Source organism: Macaca mulatta, chromosome 1 (assembly GCF_049350105.2).
Source record: "Macaca mulatta isolate MMU2019108-1 chromosome 1, T2T-MMU8v2.0, whole genome shotgun sequence".
Classification (NCBI taxonomy): domain Eukaryota; kingdom Metazoa; phylum Chordata; class Mammalia; order Primates; family Cercopithecidae; genus Macaca; species Macaca mulatta.
Genome location: NC_133406.1, coordinates 56,355,366 through 56,371,913, shown reverse-complemented (window position 1 = coordinate 56,371,913; position 16,548 = coordinate 56,355,366). Strand labels below are relative to the sequence as shown.

The following is a 16,548-nucleotide window of genomic DNA, read 5'->3' as shown; positions in this document are numbered from 1 at the left end:
ATAGCCAGTCTTCAGATAAGCTTGCATTCTAAGCACACATGTGTTTCCCCCTTCTTTCCAGGAACTCTGCCAATATTAAAGAACTGAAAATGTCGTAGATCTATAATGACAGAGAAAATGAGAGAAGGGAAATTAGAGGTAGAGCAATTTCAACAAGTTGTAGAAGGTAGAAAACAAAGGAAAGGAGGCCACAGCCTAAATCAAAGGAACAGATTCCATTTGCTCAGAATGCCTGAGTCTCAGGTTTGAAAGTGACATATGCAGTAAATGTGAAACATGGGTCAGAACATGGAAGTCAAATGTCTATTTACAGCAACAACAACAACAACAACAACAAATATCTTCTTGAAAAAATACTACCAGGGAGGAGAAGACAGAAGGAAAATTAAATGAAAGCAGTGAGAGACTCAGAATAAAGTCAGACCCAGTACAGAGAAGGGATGAGGTGCAGGACTAAAATTAGGAGGACACTGTAATTGTCCACATATGCAATAGTTGGACACCTATCTTCCCGTCCTACTGTGAGAAGAACCACTTTACCCTATGACAAGGAGTAGGGTGATTCTGGAGATTAATTTCTGCAGATTAATTGATTGTTGGTGATAATGAATGATATCAGAAAAAAATAAATCAACAATATCATAGGAAATCTCCTCAGTCATCAAGATCTTCTAAGGACCACAGAACATCTGATCAACCTTTCCTTTTGTCTCACTGTGACTATGACTAGACTACCAATAAGAACCAAGCTCTTAAGGAAACCAGCAACACCAAAGGGGAACGCCAAAATAATAAGTCGACTTATGAGTTCTATGACTAATAGACTTGACAAAAGACTATGGGAAGAAAATGCAGCAAAGAATTATCAGATACATAAATCTTCAGGTTACAAAGGTCAATAGCATCCAGAAAAATGGATGAAAAAGATTCAGGGCCGGATTCACACCTGTAATCCCAGCACTTTGGGAGGCCAAGGCAGGAGGATCATTTGAGATCAAGAGTTCAAGACTAGCCTGACCAACATGTTGAAATCCCATCTCTACTGAAAATACAAAAATTAGCCAGGCATGGTGGTGAATGCCTGTAATCCCAGCTACTTGGGAAGCTGAAGCAGGAGCATCACTTGAACCCAGGAGGCAGAGGTTGCAGCGAGCCAAGATTGTGCCACTGCACTCCAGCCTGGGCAACAAGAATGGAGCAAAACTCCCTCTAAAAACAAAAAACAAAGCAAAACAAACAAACAAAAAATTCAGGTAAGACCAAGAATAAACAGAGAAACCTAATATTTCCAGGGGGGGGAAATCTGAAAACAGACCAAAATAAATAAATAAATAAATAAATATGTGTGTGTGTGTGTGTGTGTATATATATATAATATATATGTGTGTGTGTGTATGTGTATATATATATATATAGAGAGAGAGAGAGAGAGGGAGAGGGAGAATCAGGATGAAATTAGAAAGTAAAATTGGATTCAGGAAAATAAGACAGAAATAATTTTTAAATTCTAAAATTTTTAGCTTAGAATTTTATATCTACTCGATACACTGAACAAGTGCCAGAGTAGAATAAAGATATTTTTATGTATGAGAGAGTTGGAATACTTTTTTCTTATACTAGAGTGTATATGTTAGTGAAATCAGAAGGAAAAAAAAAAGTGTGATACAGCAAATCTAAACCAGAAAACTGATGGAGGAATATTTTAAGATGGGGTGTGAGAGTCCAGATCAGAAGAAGAAAGGGTCCCCAGGAGTTCAATTGACAATGACATCAAAATACGGGTGGTGGAATGTTACGCTGGGGAATCCCAACAACACATCTCTAGTAGCTGTACCCTAGCAATTCACAACCCAAGTCCTTTCCTGGAATAGATATCACTATTTTCAAAGTAACTATATTATTTATCTCTTAGGGTAATGATATTGTGAGCGGAGAGTGAATACAATGTTGTCTCCTTTGTGGAAAAAGGATGCGGGCTAATTTTTTGGCTCCATTGACCTGGAAACCTGATAAAAGTGGAATATTAGCTGGTTACCAGACAACATTGCTAATGGCAAAATGACCCTTGATTGCTAAATTACGCCTGAACAGGGAGTGCTATATATGAACTCTATTGTCCTCATGGGAAGTACTAGCTTTGTGTTTCCCTGAGTGCAGTGCTCGCTCATAACTGAGCACACCCTCCCCTGTCGGCATGTCTGGAAGCTATGCCCATGGAAATAGTATAAGAAATACGATTCCTTTTGGAATGCAGCTCCTACACCTACACATGTGGTCTCATTCTCTCATATCTCAGTTGTCTTTGAGAGTGTCATAAGAAAAGTAGCTGGATTACTGCGTGCACTGCTGCAAGGGTTCCTGCTGCAAGGATTCCCACTGCCAGGCTCCCTTGCTAGCATGCTGTGCTTTCTGTCCTGTGTCTTTCCAAGTGAAATAGTTCCAGATCTGGCCTATTAAGATGTGAGTGTGAGATGTTCAGCTGAGTCTATGACCGCTATAAATTATTTACAATTTAATAGGAAAGATTCCATGAAGTCATTTTTATTATAAAGATATTATAAAAGAAAAAGGTAATGTGGAGATAAAATCAAAGCTATATTGCTGGATTTTTTTTTTGACATTTAACACAAAGAGGTTTTGTTTCATAAATCTGAGCAGAAAGAACTACAACTTTACAGAGGGCTTAGTAAAGCAGTTTGGAAAATAAGCTGTTTTTATATTTTCTCTTTTGACTTTGCATTCATATCAGTGACTGTGCACATGCATATGTATGTAAGAGAGGAAGACCTAGAAGTGGCAAAGATAGAAAGACCTACAAGTTGCTGACAACAAAGTACATACAGTTTAAATAATTCTATTTACAATGTTAACCGGTAGAAAAAGCCCAAAATAGCATACTAGGTCTCCTTCCTCCAAAGGCTCAGATCAATTGGTAATGTTAGTAACTCTAGAAAGAGCAGTATACAATATTGCTTTTACATATATATGTATATATGTGTATATATGTATATATGTGTATATATATGTGTGTGTGTATATATATGTGTGTGTGTGCGTGTATATATAAATATGAAGGAAACTATAAGGAGACCCAAAAGTAGAAATGGTTAAAAGTGGTTGCCTGGCAAACAGAATCATGGGTGGGGAAAGTAACATGCAGCTGTTATTTTCATTATTATAATGAAATTTAATCATAAGTAATTTTTTCATGTACACCTTTACTTTGATTAAAATATTTTAAATATCAATGATAAACATTTACATAACTATATTGTTATTAGGGAGGGCTTATCATAGCTTCCATTAGGTAAATCAAGACAGACTCATATCAAAGGCCCACTTCTGCTAAGCATATGCTAAAGAGACAATAAAATAAACAGATAATCTAAAATAGTATGCAAAAAATGTTACTAACATAATGATATTTCATAAACATAATCATAATTTAATAGTTTGGGTATATAAATCCTCTTATAAATTCAACAATCCTTTAATAATTGGATCTCCTAACTTGAATTTAAGATATTGTATTTTAATATATTTAGCCTATATATATATGGTTTTACTGACAATTAAAAATATCATATTTATGGAAAAGACATAATTGAAGCATTTAACAATCAAATGTGATTATAAGTGTAAAATAAGCATTTATATATATCTTAATATATATAATAAATAGCCCAGTGATAACTTACAAGATGTTGATTCACGTAAAATAACTGGTTCTCCAGAATATTTTCCATTGTGATAATAGGCCTGAATTTCAGTAACAAAAAATAAAATAGTTAGTTTTCTAATTATTTCTACATTATATTATAATGTAAAACATATATATTATTTTTCACACCATGCTGTGTATTTACATTAAAAGTATGCTGATTTGCTTTAAAGTTAAACTTCAAGGTTATGTCGGTATGTTGTCAAATATATTTGAAAGACAAAAAGATATCTTATCTCACTTAGCAATAATAATATTAATAGTTATTAAACAATTATTAAATAGTTATTTAAAAAATGAAACTGGATGAAGAAATAAAATCCAATACATCAAAATGTTCATAACTAAAAGTTAAAATTCACTATTAATAGGCTAATATTTCATTTAAAAAGGAAATTCAACCATATGCTGTTTACTAGAATTATACATAAAACGCACATACTTTTTTAATGGCCCTGAAAAAACTTACTATATAGGCATAAGGATCATAAACACCTGTGTCTCATAAAAAGTGATGCAAATAAAGTGAAAACAATTTACATATACAGGGAAACTGAAAGGAGCCAAAGAGAAGTAAAATCTTTGACCAAAAAAATTTAAGTAAAATATATTTGAATAATATCATTCAAAGAGAATAATAATAAATATAATAAATCTGACAAATATATATCTAAGCTTTTATCCTATGGAGAATATATAATTTACTCAATATTCACAGAATATTCATAAATATCATACACTGAGCTGTAAAAATTATTCTACAAATCCAAAAAGGCAGAAATTGTAAAAGCCAATTAACTTTTACAAATTAATAATTAATAGCAACAAGAAATTAAAGCCCCAGAAATGTAGAAAATCCCTCTTAAATAATGGATATATTAAAAACTCCTCCAAGTTATAACTGCACACTCATTAGAAATCATCAATAATCAAAATGTTTTACTTTAAGAATCATTGATTACATATCATGTGAAGGCCTTCAGAAATTAGTGATAAACAATATGGACATGAGATACAGTCAATCAAAGTACAATCCATAGCCTTTTTTTTCCTTTAGTTTATAAAAATGAAAAAAAAATTACAAGGATGAAAACAGTTTTAATCCGAAAGTCACCTGAAGAACATCAAAATAAATCTGTGGAAAAGAAAAGTAATAATAATAAATCGACTTCATTAATTTGTTAACCAGAGATCACAATGGTGAAAAAGCTGAAATGACTGCTCTCTCATGAAGGTGTAAACACAAAACATGATAGTGGAGACAGAAATAAGCATAAAAAGAAGATACAGCAAGTATAACAAAGAAAACAAAAGACAGTCTTTTGAAGAGTAGGGGAAGAGAATTCGAAACTGAGTATCTCCTAGTTTGAATGTTAAGGTTCTATTTTAATATGATGTAAACCTATATTTTTCCAGAATAACTTATAAGATTTGAAGAATGGGAGAGGCATATTCTAGGAAGTGGGAAGAGCATGGAGTGAGGTAGCTAGAGAGAGTAACACCTAGATGCCTCTTAGAAAATACAGAGAAACCAGTGCACCTGGAGCTTAATGGACACTGGGGAAGCAGTGGGAAATGAAGCATAATATGTGATGATGTGACAATAACAAAATATTTTCTCTACACTGACTATTCTTTGAAAAAAGTATATATGGCACACTCACTCAAAAAGATTAAAATATCTGAAAAGACTAATCCTATTGAAAGAAAATATAAAAGAGTCGTAAAGAATTTCTCTGCATGAAAGGAATGAAAACAAATTTTTCAGGAACAAATCACTCCTATACTATTTAAAGTTATAGAGTATAGGCTTCGCACAGTGGCTCACGCCTGTAATCCCAGCACTTTGGGAGGTAAGGTGGGCAGATCACTTAAGATCAGGTGTTCCAGGTCAGCCTGGCCAACATGGTGAACCCCCGTCTCTACTAAAAATACAAAAATTAGCCGAGTATGGTGGTGCATGCCCGTAATCCCAGCTACTTGGGAGGCTGAGGCAGGAGAATCGCTTGAACCTGGGAGACGGAGGTTGCAGTGAGCTGAGATCACGCCACTACACTCCAGTCTGGGTGACAAAGTGAGACTCTGTCTCGAAAAAATAATAATAAAAATTTTTAAAAAGTTATATGATATAGAAAAACTGGAACATATAAGCAATATGTTTATCAGATCAGTGTAACCTTTATACCAAATTTAATAAGAATGATGTCATCCAACGCCTATGTCAACAACATCTCTACTCACTGAATGATCTCCTTTTTGAATATCTACTAATAAAGACAATAAAATAATAGACTTGATTTCAATAATACTCTGAGAGAGTAGCACACAATGACAGAGCAGGGGTTTTTCTCTTAGAATGTGACAATGGTTTTGCATCATATAAACAAATCACACCAGGCCATCACAACTATGGCATCATCTATCATAATGCCATAAAAATCGATAAAATCTAACCGACATTTCCAGTTCAAAAACAAAACCAAAAAGTTTATAAATAAAAAAAACATTTCTTTAAGTGATAAAGAATATGGGCCGGGCACAGTGGCTCACGCTTGTAATCCCAACAATTTGGGAGGCTGAAGCAGGCGGATTACTTGAGGTCAGGAGTTCCAGACCATCCAGGCCAACATGGTGAAACCCCATCTCTACTAAAAATACAAAAATTTGCCGGGTGTGGTGGCAGGTGCCTGTAATTCTAGCTACTCGGGAGGCTGAGGCAGAAGAATCACTTGAACCCAGGAGGCAGAGGTTGCAGTGAACTGAGATCGCACCACCACACTCCAGCCTGGGCAACAGAGCAAGACTCCATCTCAAAACAAAAAACAACAACAACAAAAAAAACACAACAACAAAACAAAACAAAAAAAGAATATGGAGTCATTTGTCAACATCATATTAAAAAGTTAACTATGGAAATTTCTATTTAACAGGAATAAAAGTGACAGATACATTTGTTTAAAAATAAAAAGGGGAATTATGTAAGACTTAAAGTGCTGTGAAGAAAATTAAAAGGCAAATTATAAACCGATAACAACATTTATTACGCATGTGACAAAGAGTTTACTATCACTAATATTCAAAGCATTTCTCCAGAGAAAACTGGATAAAAGAGGTAAAGAATAACACACAGAACAATAAGTAAAGAAACTTCATTAAAATAAAGTTTTTTACCATATTTCAACCCCCAAATATATTTCATACCATATTTCAACCTCCAAATAAAGAAAAAGAAAGGCATATTCAGTGTTGGTGAACTTCTCAAGAAGCAGTCATTTCATGCACTGATACACAAGGACAATTTGGTAAATTTTATAGAAAAAAAGTTACATATCCAAAAAATCCCAAAATACGTATACATTCCTTCTAACCCAATAAATGCATTATTAGGAATTTATGAAACAAATTATTAAAGACATATTCAAAAATTTTGCTTTACCAATAAGTGTGTTATTTGAATGTTGTTTATATTAGAGACCAACATAGTTATAGTTAATAGAATATGATGAAGCCATACATAGAATATTTTGGTCATTAAATACTACACAGTAGTTAAATATTTAACATAGAAAGGTGTGCATGATATAATGATGTATTAAAAATACAGTTTACCAAACTGTATTCTGAATGTTGATAATACATGTGTTAAATGCATAGAAATGTGTATGCTATGAAAATATATGTACAAAATATGATCAGTAGACAGTGAGATAATGAGTATTTTAAATTCTGTATGCTCACTAGTATTTTCTAGGATTTATTTCAAATATTTTCTAATCTCAAGGTACGTGTGAAATTTTGCAAGTGAAAAATTCCACATTAATAAAGACAGAAAGCCAAAGTAAAGAAAAGGTAGATTTGGTAAAGTAATAATCTGTTGTGCATAAAGTGTTGTGCTTCTTAACACAGAAGCAATAATTTAACTATAATTAAGTCGTATTGAAGTTCTAAAATATTCCAATGAAACATTTGCTTTACACCACTGACTTTAGTTATAGGAATAAAAATTTTCAAGTCAAAAAATTGAGACTTTTTAAGTATGATTCCATTAACATCAGAGCTTCTCAATCTCATGTGAACAGTGATCTTAAAGTTATTCAAGTACTATGAATCAATCATTATCATGTATGTTGGTACTATAGTAATGTAGAGAGCATACTTTTACCTTAAGATTGTAGTATGTTGAATATTGAAGATTGTTTACAGAGAAATCGCACTCAGATTGTGACAGATTTCTAACTAGAGTATTTCCAGCTTCGACTTCCAGAAGGTAAAGTTCAGTGGGGCCATTAACGTCCCTGGGAGCCTCACACTTGACACGCATACTATTATCTGATGTGGAGACAATCATGTTCTGGACCTGGCTTGGAGCTATCAAAATGAAGAAAGATTTGTCATTAATAATTTAATAGAGGCATGTGTAAATTATTTGACAATACTTGGATACAGTATAAAGTATTTTAAGTGTTAGCTTGGGGATTATAAATGAGAAAGTTATGATAGTACATAAATTAAAAAGCAATATAGAAACCCTGAAAAATAAATCACTTATTTATTTGGTAAGTATTAGCATATAGGTTGTACATGAAGCCATGTGAGTTATTGCAATCCCTGAAGGAGAGTGTGTAGAATTAAAGAATAGAGAAAAAGGGAGCGGAGTGGGGAAGAGAGGGAGTTTTGTGAGAGGAGAGGAAAAATGTTGTTGATTGGGAAACCTCTAAGGCCTATTATACAATCCAGACCCTCCTTTCCTACAGTGCTAATGTTATCCTGCTAAACTCCTAGATGGGTTCTTCAGGAATAGAAACAAATTGTCTGCATTTTCTGTGATATAGAAACTCAAGAAAACAACAAATGCATAGAGCTCCAGGACCTGAACTTTCAAACCAAAACCTAAATGACCTTAAAAGTGTTTCACATTCAGCCGCAAACAGCACATTTCTTCACAAATACAGAGCTCGTTAGGGTCTCTGGAGCTATAGATGCTGCCTTAAAACAGGGCATTTCTTCTTCCCTGTCCTCGATGGAGGTTAGCAGATCTAGCTTTCGGCCTGGAAACTATGGAGAGATTATACTAGTGGCAAGAGCCAAACGCCATTGAAAGGAAATCTTAAATGGATAACGTGACATAAAATAAAACAGTAAGTAGTTGAGGGTAATGAAGAGAAGAAAATGTTAATAAAATATTATATTTTATGAAATGTTTTATCAGGTGAACAGAGGTCAGTAGGCTAATGCTTTATGAGACACTGCTAGGTTTCTGATTACAATTAATATTTCCAGATAGTAAAGACAACAGCAAACAGTGAATGTTTTAATCTAAGTTGGTTAGGTAGTTAACTGCTTGAAATTTTACAAACTGACGCCAGTTAAGATGCTTTTATGCTTTGAATCCAGGATAACGGTTTTCTGAATTTTTTGATTTTACATGTTTATAAGCCCTAGATATTAACAAATGTGCCAGGTAAATGTTTTAGCTAGAATAAAGATAGAAATATTGTAGGCTCGTAAGTTCATACTGTGTCCGGAATTGGTGGGTTCTTGGTTTGGCTGACTTCAAGAATGAAGCTGCGGACCCTCACAGTATTACAGTTCTTAAAGATGGTGTGTCTGGAGTTTGTTCCTTCTGATGTTGGGAGTGTTCTGAGTTTCTTCCTTCTGGTGGGTTCGTACTGGCCTCAGGAGTGACGCTGCAGATCTTCCCGGTAAGCGTTACAGCTCATAAAGATGGCATGGACCCAAAGAGTGAGCGGCAGCAAGATTTATTGCAAAGAGCCAAATAACAAAGCTTCCACAGTGTGGAAGGGGACCAGAACAGGTTGCCGCTGGCTGGCTCAGGCAGTCTGCTTTTATTCCCTTATCTGACACCCACATCCTGCTGATTGGTCCATGTTAAGGAGAGCTTATTGGTCTATTTTCCAAACCTTGAGCTAGACACAGTGTGCTGATTGGTGTATTTACAATTCCTTAGATAGACATAAAGGTTTTCCAAGTCGCACTAGACCCAGGACAGTTCAAGCGAGGTGAATGTGGGGCAGAAGTGCTGGGGAACCTGGTGCAACCTCCGCAGCTGCTGGTCCGGGTGCTAAACCCCTCACTGCCCTGGGCGGGACTTGCCAGCTGGCCGCTCCAAGTGTGGGGCCGTGGAGCCCGCACCCACCCGAAACTAGCACTGACCTGTGAGCCGCTGGCCTGTGAGCGCCGTGCACAGCCCCCATTCCCACCGGCACCTCTCCTTCCACACCTCCCTGCAAGCCCCCGCAAGCAGAGGGAGCTGGCTCCGGCCTCAGCCAGCCCAGAGAGGGGCTCCCACAGTGCTGTGGTGGGCTGAAGGACTCCTGAAGCACTGCCAGAGTGGATGCCGAGGCAGAGGATGCCCCAAGAGGGAGGGCTGCTAGCACGTTGTCACCTCTCAATGCCTTGCTTTTTACCATTTATGGAAAGAAGCATTAAAACATATAACTTACGTGCACTTTCAGTTGTGAAATTACATGTTGCAGCAGTTCCATTACGTTGCACTTTTGCAATGATGTAGGCATGTAATGATAAACTATAGTTTGTATAAGGTTTCAAATTTTGCAAATGATATGTTGTCAGGTGTTTATCCAGACTGAGGCATTTTTTTGCTGAGGAAAAACGTGAAAAAATTTAGTAAGTCATTAAAAGTCAGTACTACCACATATCTAATTTGGTCTCTACATCATATTGTTCCAAGTGGACTTCAAACTATTGAGTGATTGAAAAATAAGTACATCCTTGATACTCAAAAGTACCTACAATTATCAGCCAGTGTATTGAAGAAATTCAGTTATCATTGGTAAAATTAAATATTGAAAAATTATGGTTTTATATCATTAATTTGGTACATAAAATATTTAATGAGTTCAGACTCATTTGTAAAGATGATCTCTTTTTTTTCTGAGAAAACACAGCCCCCAGTGAACACTATAAGTCTTGAGTTGCATGTTTCAGAATGATTCTTTTTTGGAAAACCTTTTCTGATATGTAATCTCCAAACTTTGAACATCGATCAGTATTAGCTACTGTTTTGAATGTTACATGCAGAATCCATTTGATCATCAGTCATTAGGTTGATTCTATCATAGTAATTTGAACACTAGAGTAATTAATGGGACTTGTGAGAATGAGGGAGTTTCATGCTGGAAGTGGAATTAAGCTGTTCATTGAAAGGTAAGTGGAACTGAGTACGTGTAAGGGAGAAAAGAAAACCTTACAGACAAAAGAAGGAATGTTTTTGAGTTTAGGGACAAACCTGATCAGGACAACAGCTCTGGCTGGGGAGGCATATGAGAAGTAGGACAGTGTCTAAGTGTGTTTTCACACTCAAGCAGAAGAGTTAGCACTTGTTAAGTAAAAAAATCACCAGCTGCTGCTATTTTTGAGTAGCCAAGTGACATCAGGAAAGAGGATGATTAGAGTGACAACATGTTTCTGGAGAGCAGTTACAGTGATAATAATAATATAATATCAATAATGATTTTAAAAAACAATAACTCACTGTATGTGCCAAGCACTGTTTCAAGGGGTATACATGAAATAATTAATTTAACCATCACTGCAACTATTATCTGGCACTCAGTATCATCTGATTTTACAGATGACAAAACTGAGCCACAGAGAGATTAAGCAATTTGTTCTATTTTTTTTCTTTAAAAAATAAAAGGCATTACACAAAATAACTTCCAGCGACATCATGGTGGTCTTGAAAGGTGCCTATTGCTTTCAGTAACTTTTGAAAAATAATCCTTTAAATCCAATCAAAGCACAAAAGGTCTCTTCCCCAATTATCCAATTACCAAGAAGCTTCACTGTCACTTGCCCTCATTAAGTTAATGAGATAAAACTGCAGTTCTCCAAAATATTTTATGCTAAAAATGTGAGAAAAAACAAACAAACACACTTGGGAGGCCAAGGCGGGCGGATCATGAGTTTAGGAGATCAAGACCATCCTGGCTAACACAGTGAAACTCCGTCTCTACTAAAAATACAAAAAAATTAGCCGGGCATAGGAGCGGGCGCCTGTAGTCCCAGCTACTCCGTAGGCTGAGGCAGGAGAATGGCGTGAACCCGGGAGGCTGAGCTTGCAGTGAGCCGAGAGGCGCCACTGCACTCCAGTCTGGGCGACAGCAAGACTCCGTCTCAAACAAACAAACAAACAAACAAACACAGGAGCAAAAAGAAAACAGATCAAGCTACTGAACTTGAACATCTATCACATTTTCTGTTAACCTCAGTTTCATCATATGAACTATGAAGATATGTGTGCACATCTCCACTGAGTTATTAAAATAGTTGATAAAATCTTTAAATAATACATAATAAAAAATAGCTGCTAAATGAAGAAAACTAAATTAATGTCAATTGCATTTTTTGTCCTCTTTTAATCCCTCTCTTTTAGAGACATTGAAAAAATTAAATTGTGAAGTAATGAAGTGAAATTTAATATCTGATTAAAAAGTAATACAAACTGCAAATTTCATAGACTTTCTTCCTGTGGATTTTTAATAGTACTTTTATTTAAAATGGTGAGAAAAGTTAAATTGCCTTAACAATACTATAATCCTATCAACTCTCTTTGCTTTAGGTAACACGGGAGGGGAGAGAGGTGTATGTTTGAGATGAAGAAGAAAACAAAAGCAGAGCAGGCTGTTTAGAGTAGAGCTGGCTCCAAAGAGCCCTTTATGCAGTGTCAGGGCATGGTCCAAAGCTGCATTCAGTCACCAATCGGTGGCTTTGGAGAAAAGAAAACACACAGCCTGATATCATCTAGCCTCCCCTTCTCAGCCATTCAATCCCGTTTAAGTGTTCTATGCGGACAGCTATTAAATTTGAGTAACACTATTTAGTTGCCCAATAAGAAGGACCCATGCTAGTTGCCAGCAAACAAAGCAAAATTCAATGACTGCTACTAACTCATTACATCCTTTTTACCCTAATTATGCAAATACAGTGGAAATACAGTTTTAAAAAAAAACTGTGTAAAATTTAAAGAGCCATAGACGCATAAAATGTCTACCATATACTCTGACATCGACAATACTCTCTAGCAGAGAGAGTGTAGACATTGAAGAATGCAGCAAGGGAGAGTGAATAGAGGATTCAGAGAAGAGAAAAAAAAAACGAACAATGTGTTCTCATAGAAGCTACACAAAGTGTTTGTAAAAGAGGTGTCCAATGAGGCAGACAGTACCTCTGTTGTTTTATCTTCCTGGAATTTCCATTTTTTCTTCCCCATAGACTTAACTTTTAAATTTACCGTAACCTCAAATATATTATATATATTTCTTTTCCTTGGCCTTTGAATGTTAATTTGAAAACTACATGCATATCTAACTTTGCTTTAGTAGTCTGATTATTAAGACCTAAAGACACTAGCAAAAAAAAAAAAAAAAAGGCCATTAAAATATAAAATAATATAATGAAGAAAAATAGTCTTTCACTTTTCAAGTTTTGAAATTTATGTCTGGTTCCTTCCCCACAGCACAGAGTGACAGAATTCTGTAATTTTTTTTTTTTTTTTTTTTTTTTTTTGAGACGGAGTCTCGCTCTGTTGCCCAGCCCAGGCTGGAGTGCAGTGGCGCGATCTCGGCTCACTGCAAGCTCCGCCTCCCGGGTTCACGCCATTCTCCTGCCTCAGCCTCCCGAGTAGCTGGGACTACAGGCGCCCACAACCGCGCCCAGCTAATTTTTTGTAATTTTTAGTAGAGACGGGGTTTCACCGTGGTCTCGATCTCCTGACCTTGTGATCCGCCCGCCTCGGCCTCCCAAAGTGCTGGGATTACAGGCGTGAGCCACCGCGCCCGGCCCTTCACTCCTATTTTAACCTATGGATAAAAGAATAGAGAAAGGGTTATCCCAGGCATTGAGGATGATGCTCTGAGATACTCCACTGATGTTATTTTCTACAAACATTTTAGATCCTTTAAATTGTCCAGAAGATATTTGTTCTCTTAAATAGCACATCATTTGAACATTTCATGAGTAAACTAGTCATAGCACATTTCTTTCTTGTTTTTTTTTTTTTTTTTTTTAATATATTACTTCTGCAGAAGTCTAATTCTAAACTTAGAACTATGCTCCCAAGATTATACCAACCTGGTCTCAGTGGTTACATGGGCCCATGCTCATTTTTATTCACCCAACATTTTGTCTGTATTATTAGCTGAAACAAGTTTTACAAGGGGTTTACTTGTTTGTTGGTTTGTTTAGAAGTCTGAATGATGAGTTCAAAGTGGTTAAAATCACTTACATAATACTTGCAAGACCGAAATGAGTATTGTCATCCAGAGATTTTCTGTCTCTAGGCTTTGCAGCACAAAGATTTAAACTAAGATCAAGAAAGACAAGCCAATATTTAGAATGTTCTAGATTTTAGTCATTTCTGAGACTGGAAAGCTTTGAATGAGTGGAAGCAGTTTTAAGATCTGGGTGTATACTATGACTATCCCGTCTCTCAGCAGAGAGCTTCGTGGCTCACTGGCTCGATCAAAATTTCTAGTACTTTCAAATTCTTGATTTCTCTTTTCTGATGAAATTAAATTCTACACAGATTACCTGTCTTGCTTACATAACAGAGAGTAAAATTATGAAATGATCTTTGAGGGGGATTCCAGGTAATTACTCCTTGATGTGCATCTTCATGTCTACAAACAACATTCTGAGGCTGTCCTGGAACTGTTAAAAGAATAAGAACGTTAAGTAATATGAAAAATAAGACCTGGATAAAGCATTCTTCATATTATAAGCATGCATTATTGATAACCATGTTTTGACAAATGATGAATTAAAAATAAAATTTAAAGAAATGCATCTGGGCTTATTTAATTTGTTTTAGAGTAAATTCCTTCAACAAAGTAAATGTCACACCAGATTGGCATTGTGAAACCTAAGCATTCCACTGACTTGAAGATATCTGAGAACCCCCTCTTCCTTTCATACACATTATTCATATATATTATTACCCAGATACTACCTACAAATCCGGAGATTTGTAGGTTTTGCTGTGCTGAAAACCTAGCATTCACAGCACTAATAAATGTAGCAATCATTGAGTAGCACTTGTCATTGCTTTCAGTAACTAGTCATTTGAAACTGAGAAAAACTGATAAATGTTTAAATAAAGTGTATGAAGTAAAATTGACATTAAAATGTACCCATTTGAGGTATAGTTTAATGAGTTTTAACAAATGTATACATCCACATAACCAACACCACAATCAGGATGAAGAAAATTTCTGTGATCCCAAAATGTCCTTCTGTGACACTTCCCAGTCAACTCAGTTCCTTTGACCAGACTCACATAGCGTCTGATCAAATTTCTGTTACTACAGATTAAATTTGTCTTTTTACCCATTGCATATAAATAAAATTAAACAGTAAGTACTTTTTCACACCTAACATATTGCACTCAATGTAATGTTCTGAAGATTCATCCATTTAGTTGCATGTGTCATAGTTACCTTTTAAAAATCTATCAGTAGTTATTGTAAAGATATACCATGTTTTACCTATGATTCAGCAGTTAATACACATTTGGGCTGTTTCCAGGTTTTGGCTACTATGAATGAATCTGCTTTGTCATGTTTCCTCTTTGGTAAATACCTGTAGTGAAATTCCTGGGTCATGGCTGCACATCCTAACCAATAGTAGTATCTGTCTTTTTAAGTTTAGTCATTTGAATGGATGTATAGTATTATCATCTCGGTATTGTTTTAATTTGCATTTCTCAGATAACTAATGATGTTGAGCATCATTTAATGTGTTTATTAACTGCTTATATATCCTCTTTTGTGAAGTATATATTAAAAATGTTTGTCCATTTTCAATTGAGCTATTTTATTCCTTATTTTGCAGCTGAAAGAGCTCTCTATATGTTCTGAAAAAACTTCTGTTGTTGAAAAATTTAATTTTGATTTTTACAAATGATTTATTACTTTTTATTTCCTTAATGGCTTCATCCAAAGAGCAGGAATGTTAAATTTTGATGAACTCCAATTCATCAAAAAATTTTTATGTTTCTTGCTTTTGTGCCCTAAGAAATCTTTGCTGAAGGCACACATTTTCTCCTATGTCTTTTGATTAGAATTTTTATAATTATAGCTTTAGTATTTAGGTCTGGAATTCATTTTGAATTAATTTTTATGTTTGTTGAGAGGTGAGAGCTGATGTTCATTTTCTTTCTACAGAGATACCAGTATCATTAGTTGAAAAGACTATTTTTCTCCCACTGATTTTTGTGCTTTTTTCAAATATAAAACATAGTTTTCTGGGATTTCTATTTTGTTTCACAGATTGATAAAGAATGTAATAATTGTGGTACTTATAAAAATATATTAAAATTTTCTAGTTATGCTGAGGATATAGTTTTTACATAGTTTTATTTGCTCTTCTTGTAGCTATATATTATTTTGGAGGATTATAAGGAGACATGGATTTAGGCAGCCTCTTTAGCCTTCAACTACCCTTTTTATATAAAACTTAGAATCACGGGCCAGGCATGGTGGCTCATGCCTGTAATTCCAGCACTTTGGGAGGCCGAGGTGGGCAGATCACGAGGTCAGGAGATCAAGACCATCTTGGCTAACACGGTGAAACCTCGTCTCTACTAAAAATACAGAAAATTAGCCGGGTGTGGTGGCGGGCACCTGTAGTCCCAGCTACTTGGGAGGCCGAGGCAGAGAGTTGCTTGAACCCAGGAGTCGAAGGTTGCAGTGAGCCGAGATCGCCCACTGCACTCCAGTCAGGGTGACAGAGAGAGACTCCGTCTCAAAATCAAATCAAAACAAAACAAAACAAAACTTAGAATCACA

General features: G+C 35.5%; 1 protein-coding gene across 5 annotated transcripts in view; it reads right to left on the bottom strand.

The window, feature by feature from the left end:
* Window positions 1-16,548, bottom strand: part of PTPRC (protein tyrosine phosphatase receptor type C) — a 122,264-nt gene that overhangs the window by 31,327 nt on the left and 74,389 nt on the right. For all 5 annotated transcript variants that reach the window (XM_015120723.3, XM_015120730.3, XM_015120735.3 and 2 more), the window contains 4 exons: window positions 14,294-14,413; window positions 10,186-10,344; window positions 7,884-8,089; window positions 3,699-3,759 (listed from right to left, as the gene is read on the bottom strand). In XM_015120723.3, coding sequence (XP_014976209.2) covers window positions 3,699-3,759; window positions 7,884-8,089; window positions 10,186-10,344; window positions 14,294-14,413 — 546 coding nt within the window. The remainder of the gene's footprint in view (window positions 1-3,698; window positions 3,760-7,883; window positions 8,090-10,185; window positions 10,345-14,293; window positions 14,414-16,548) is intronic.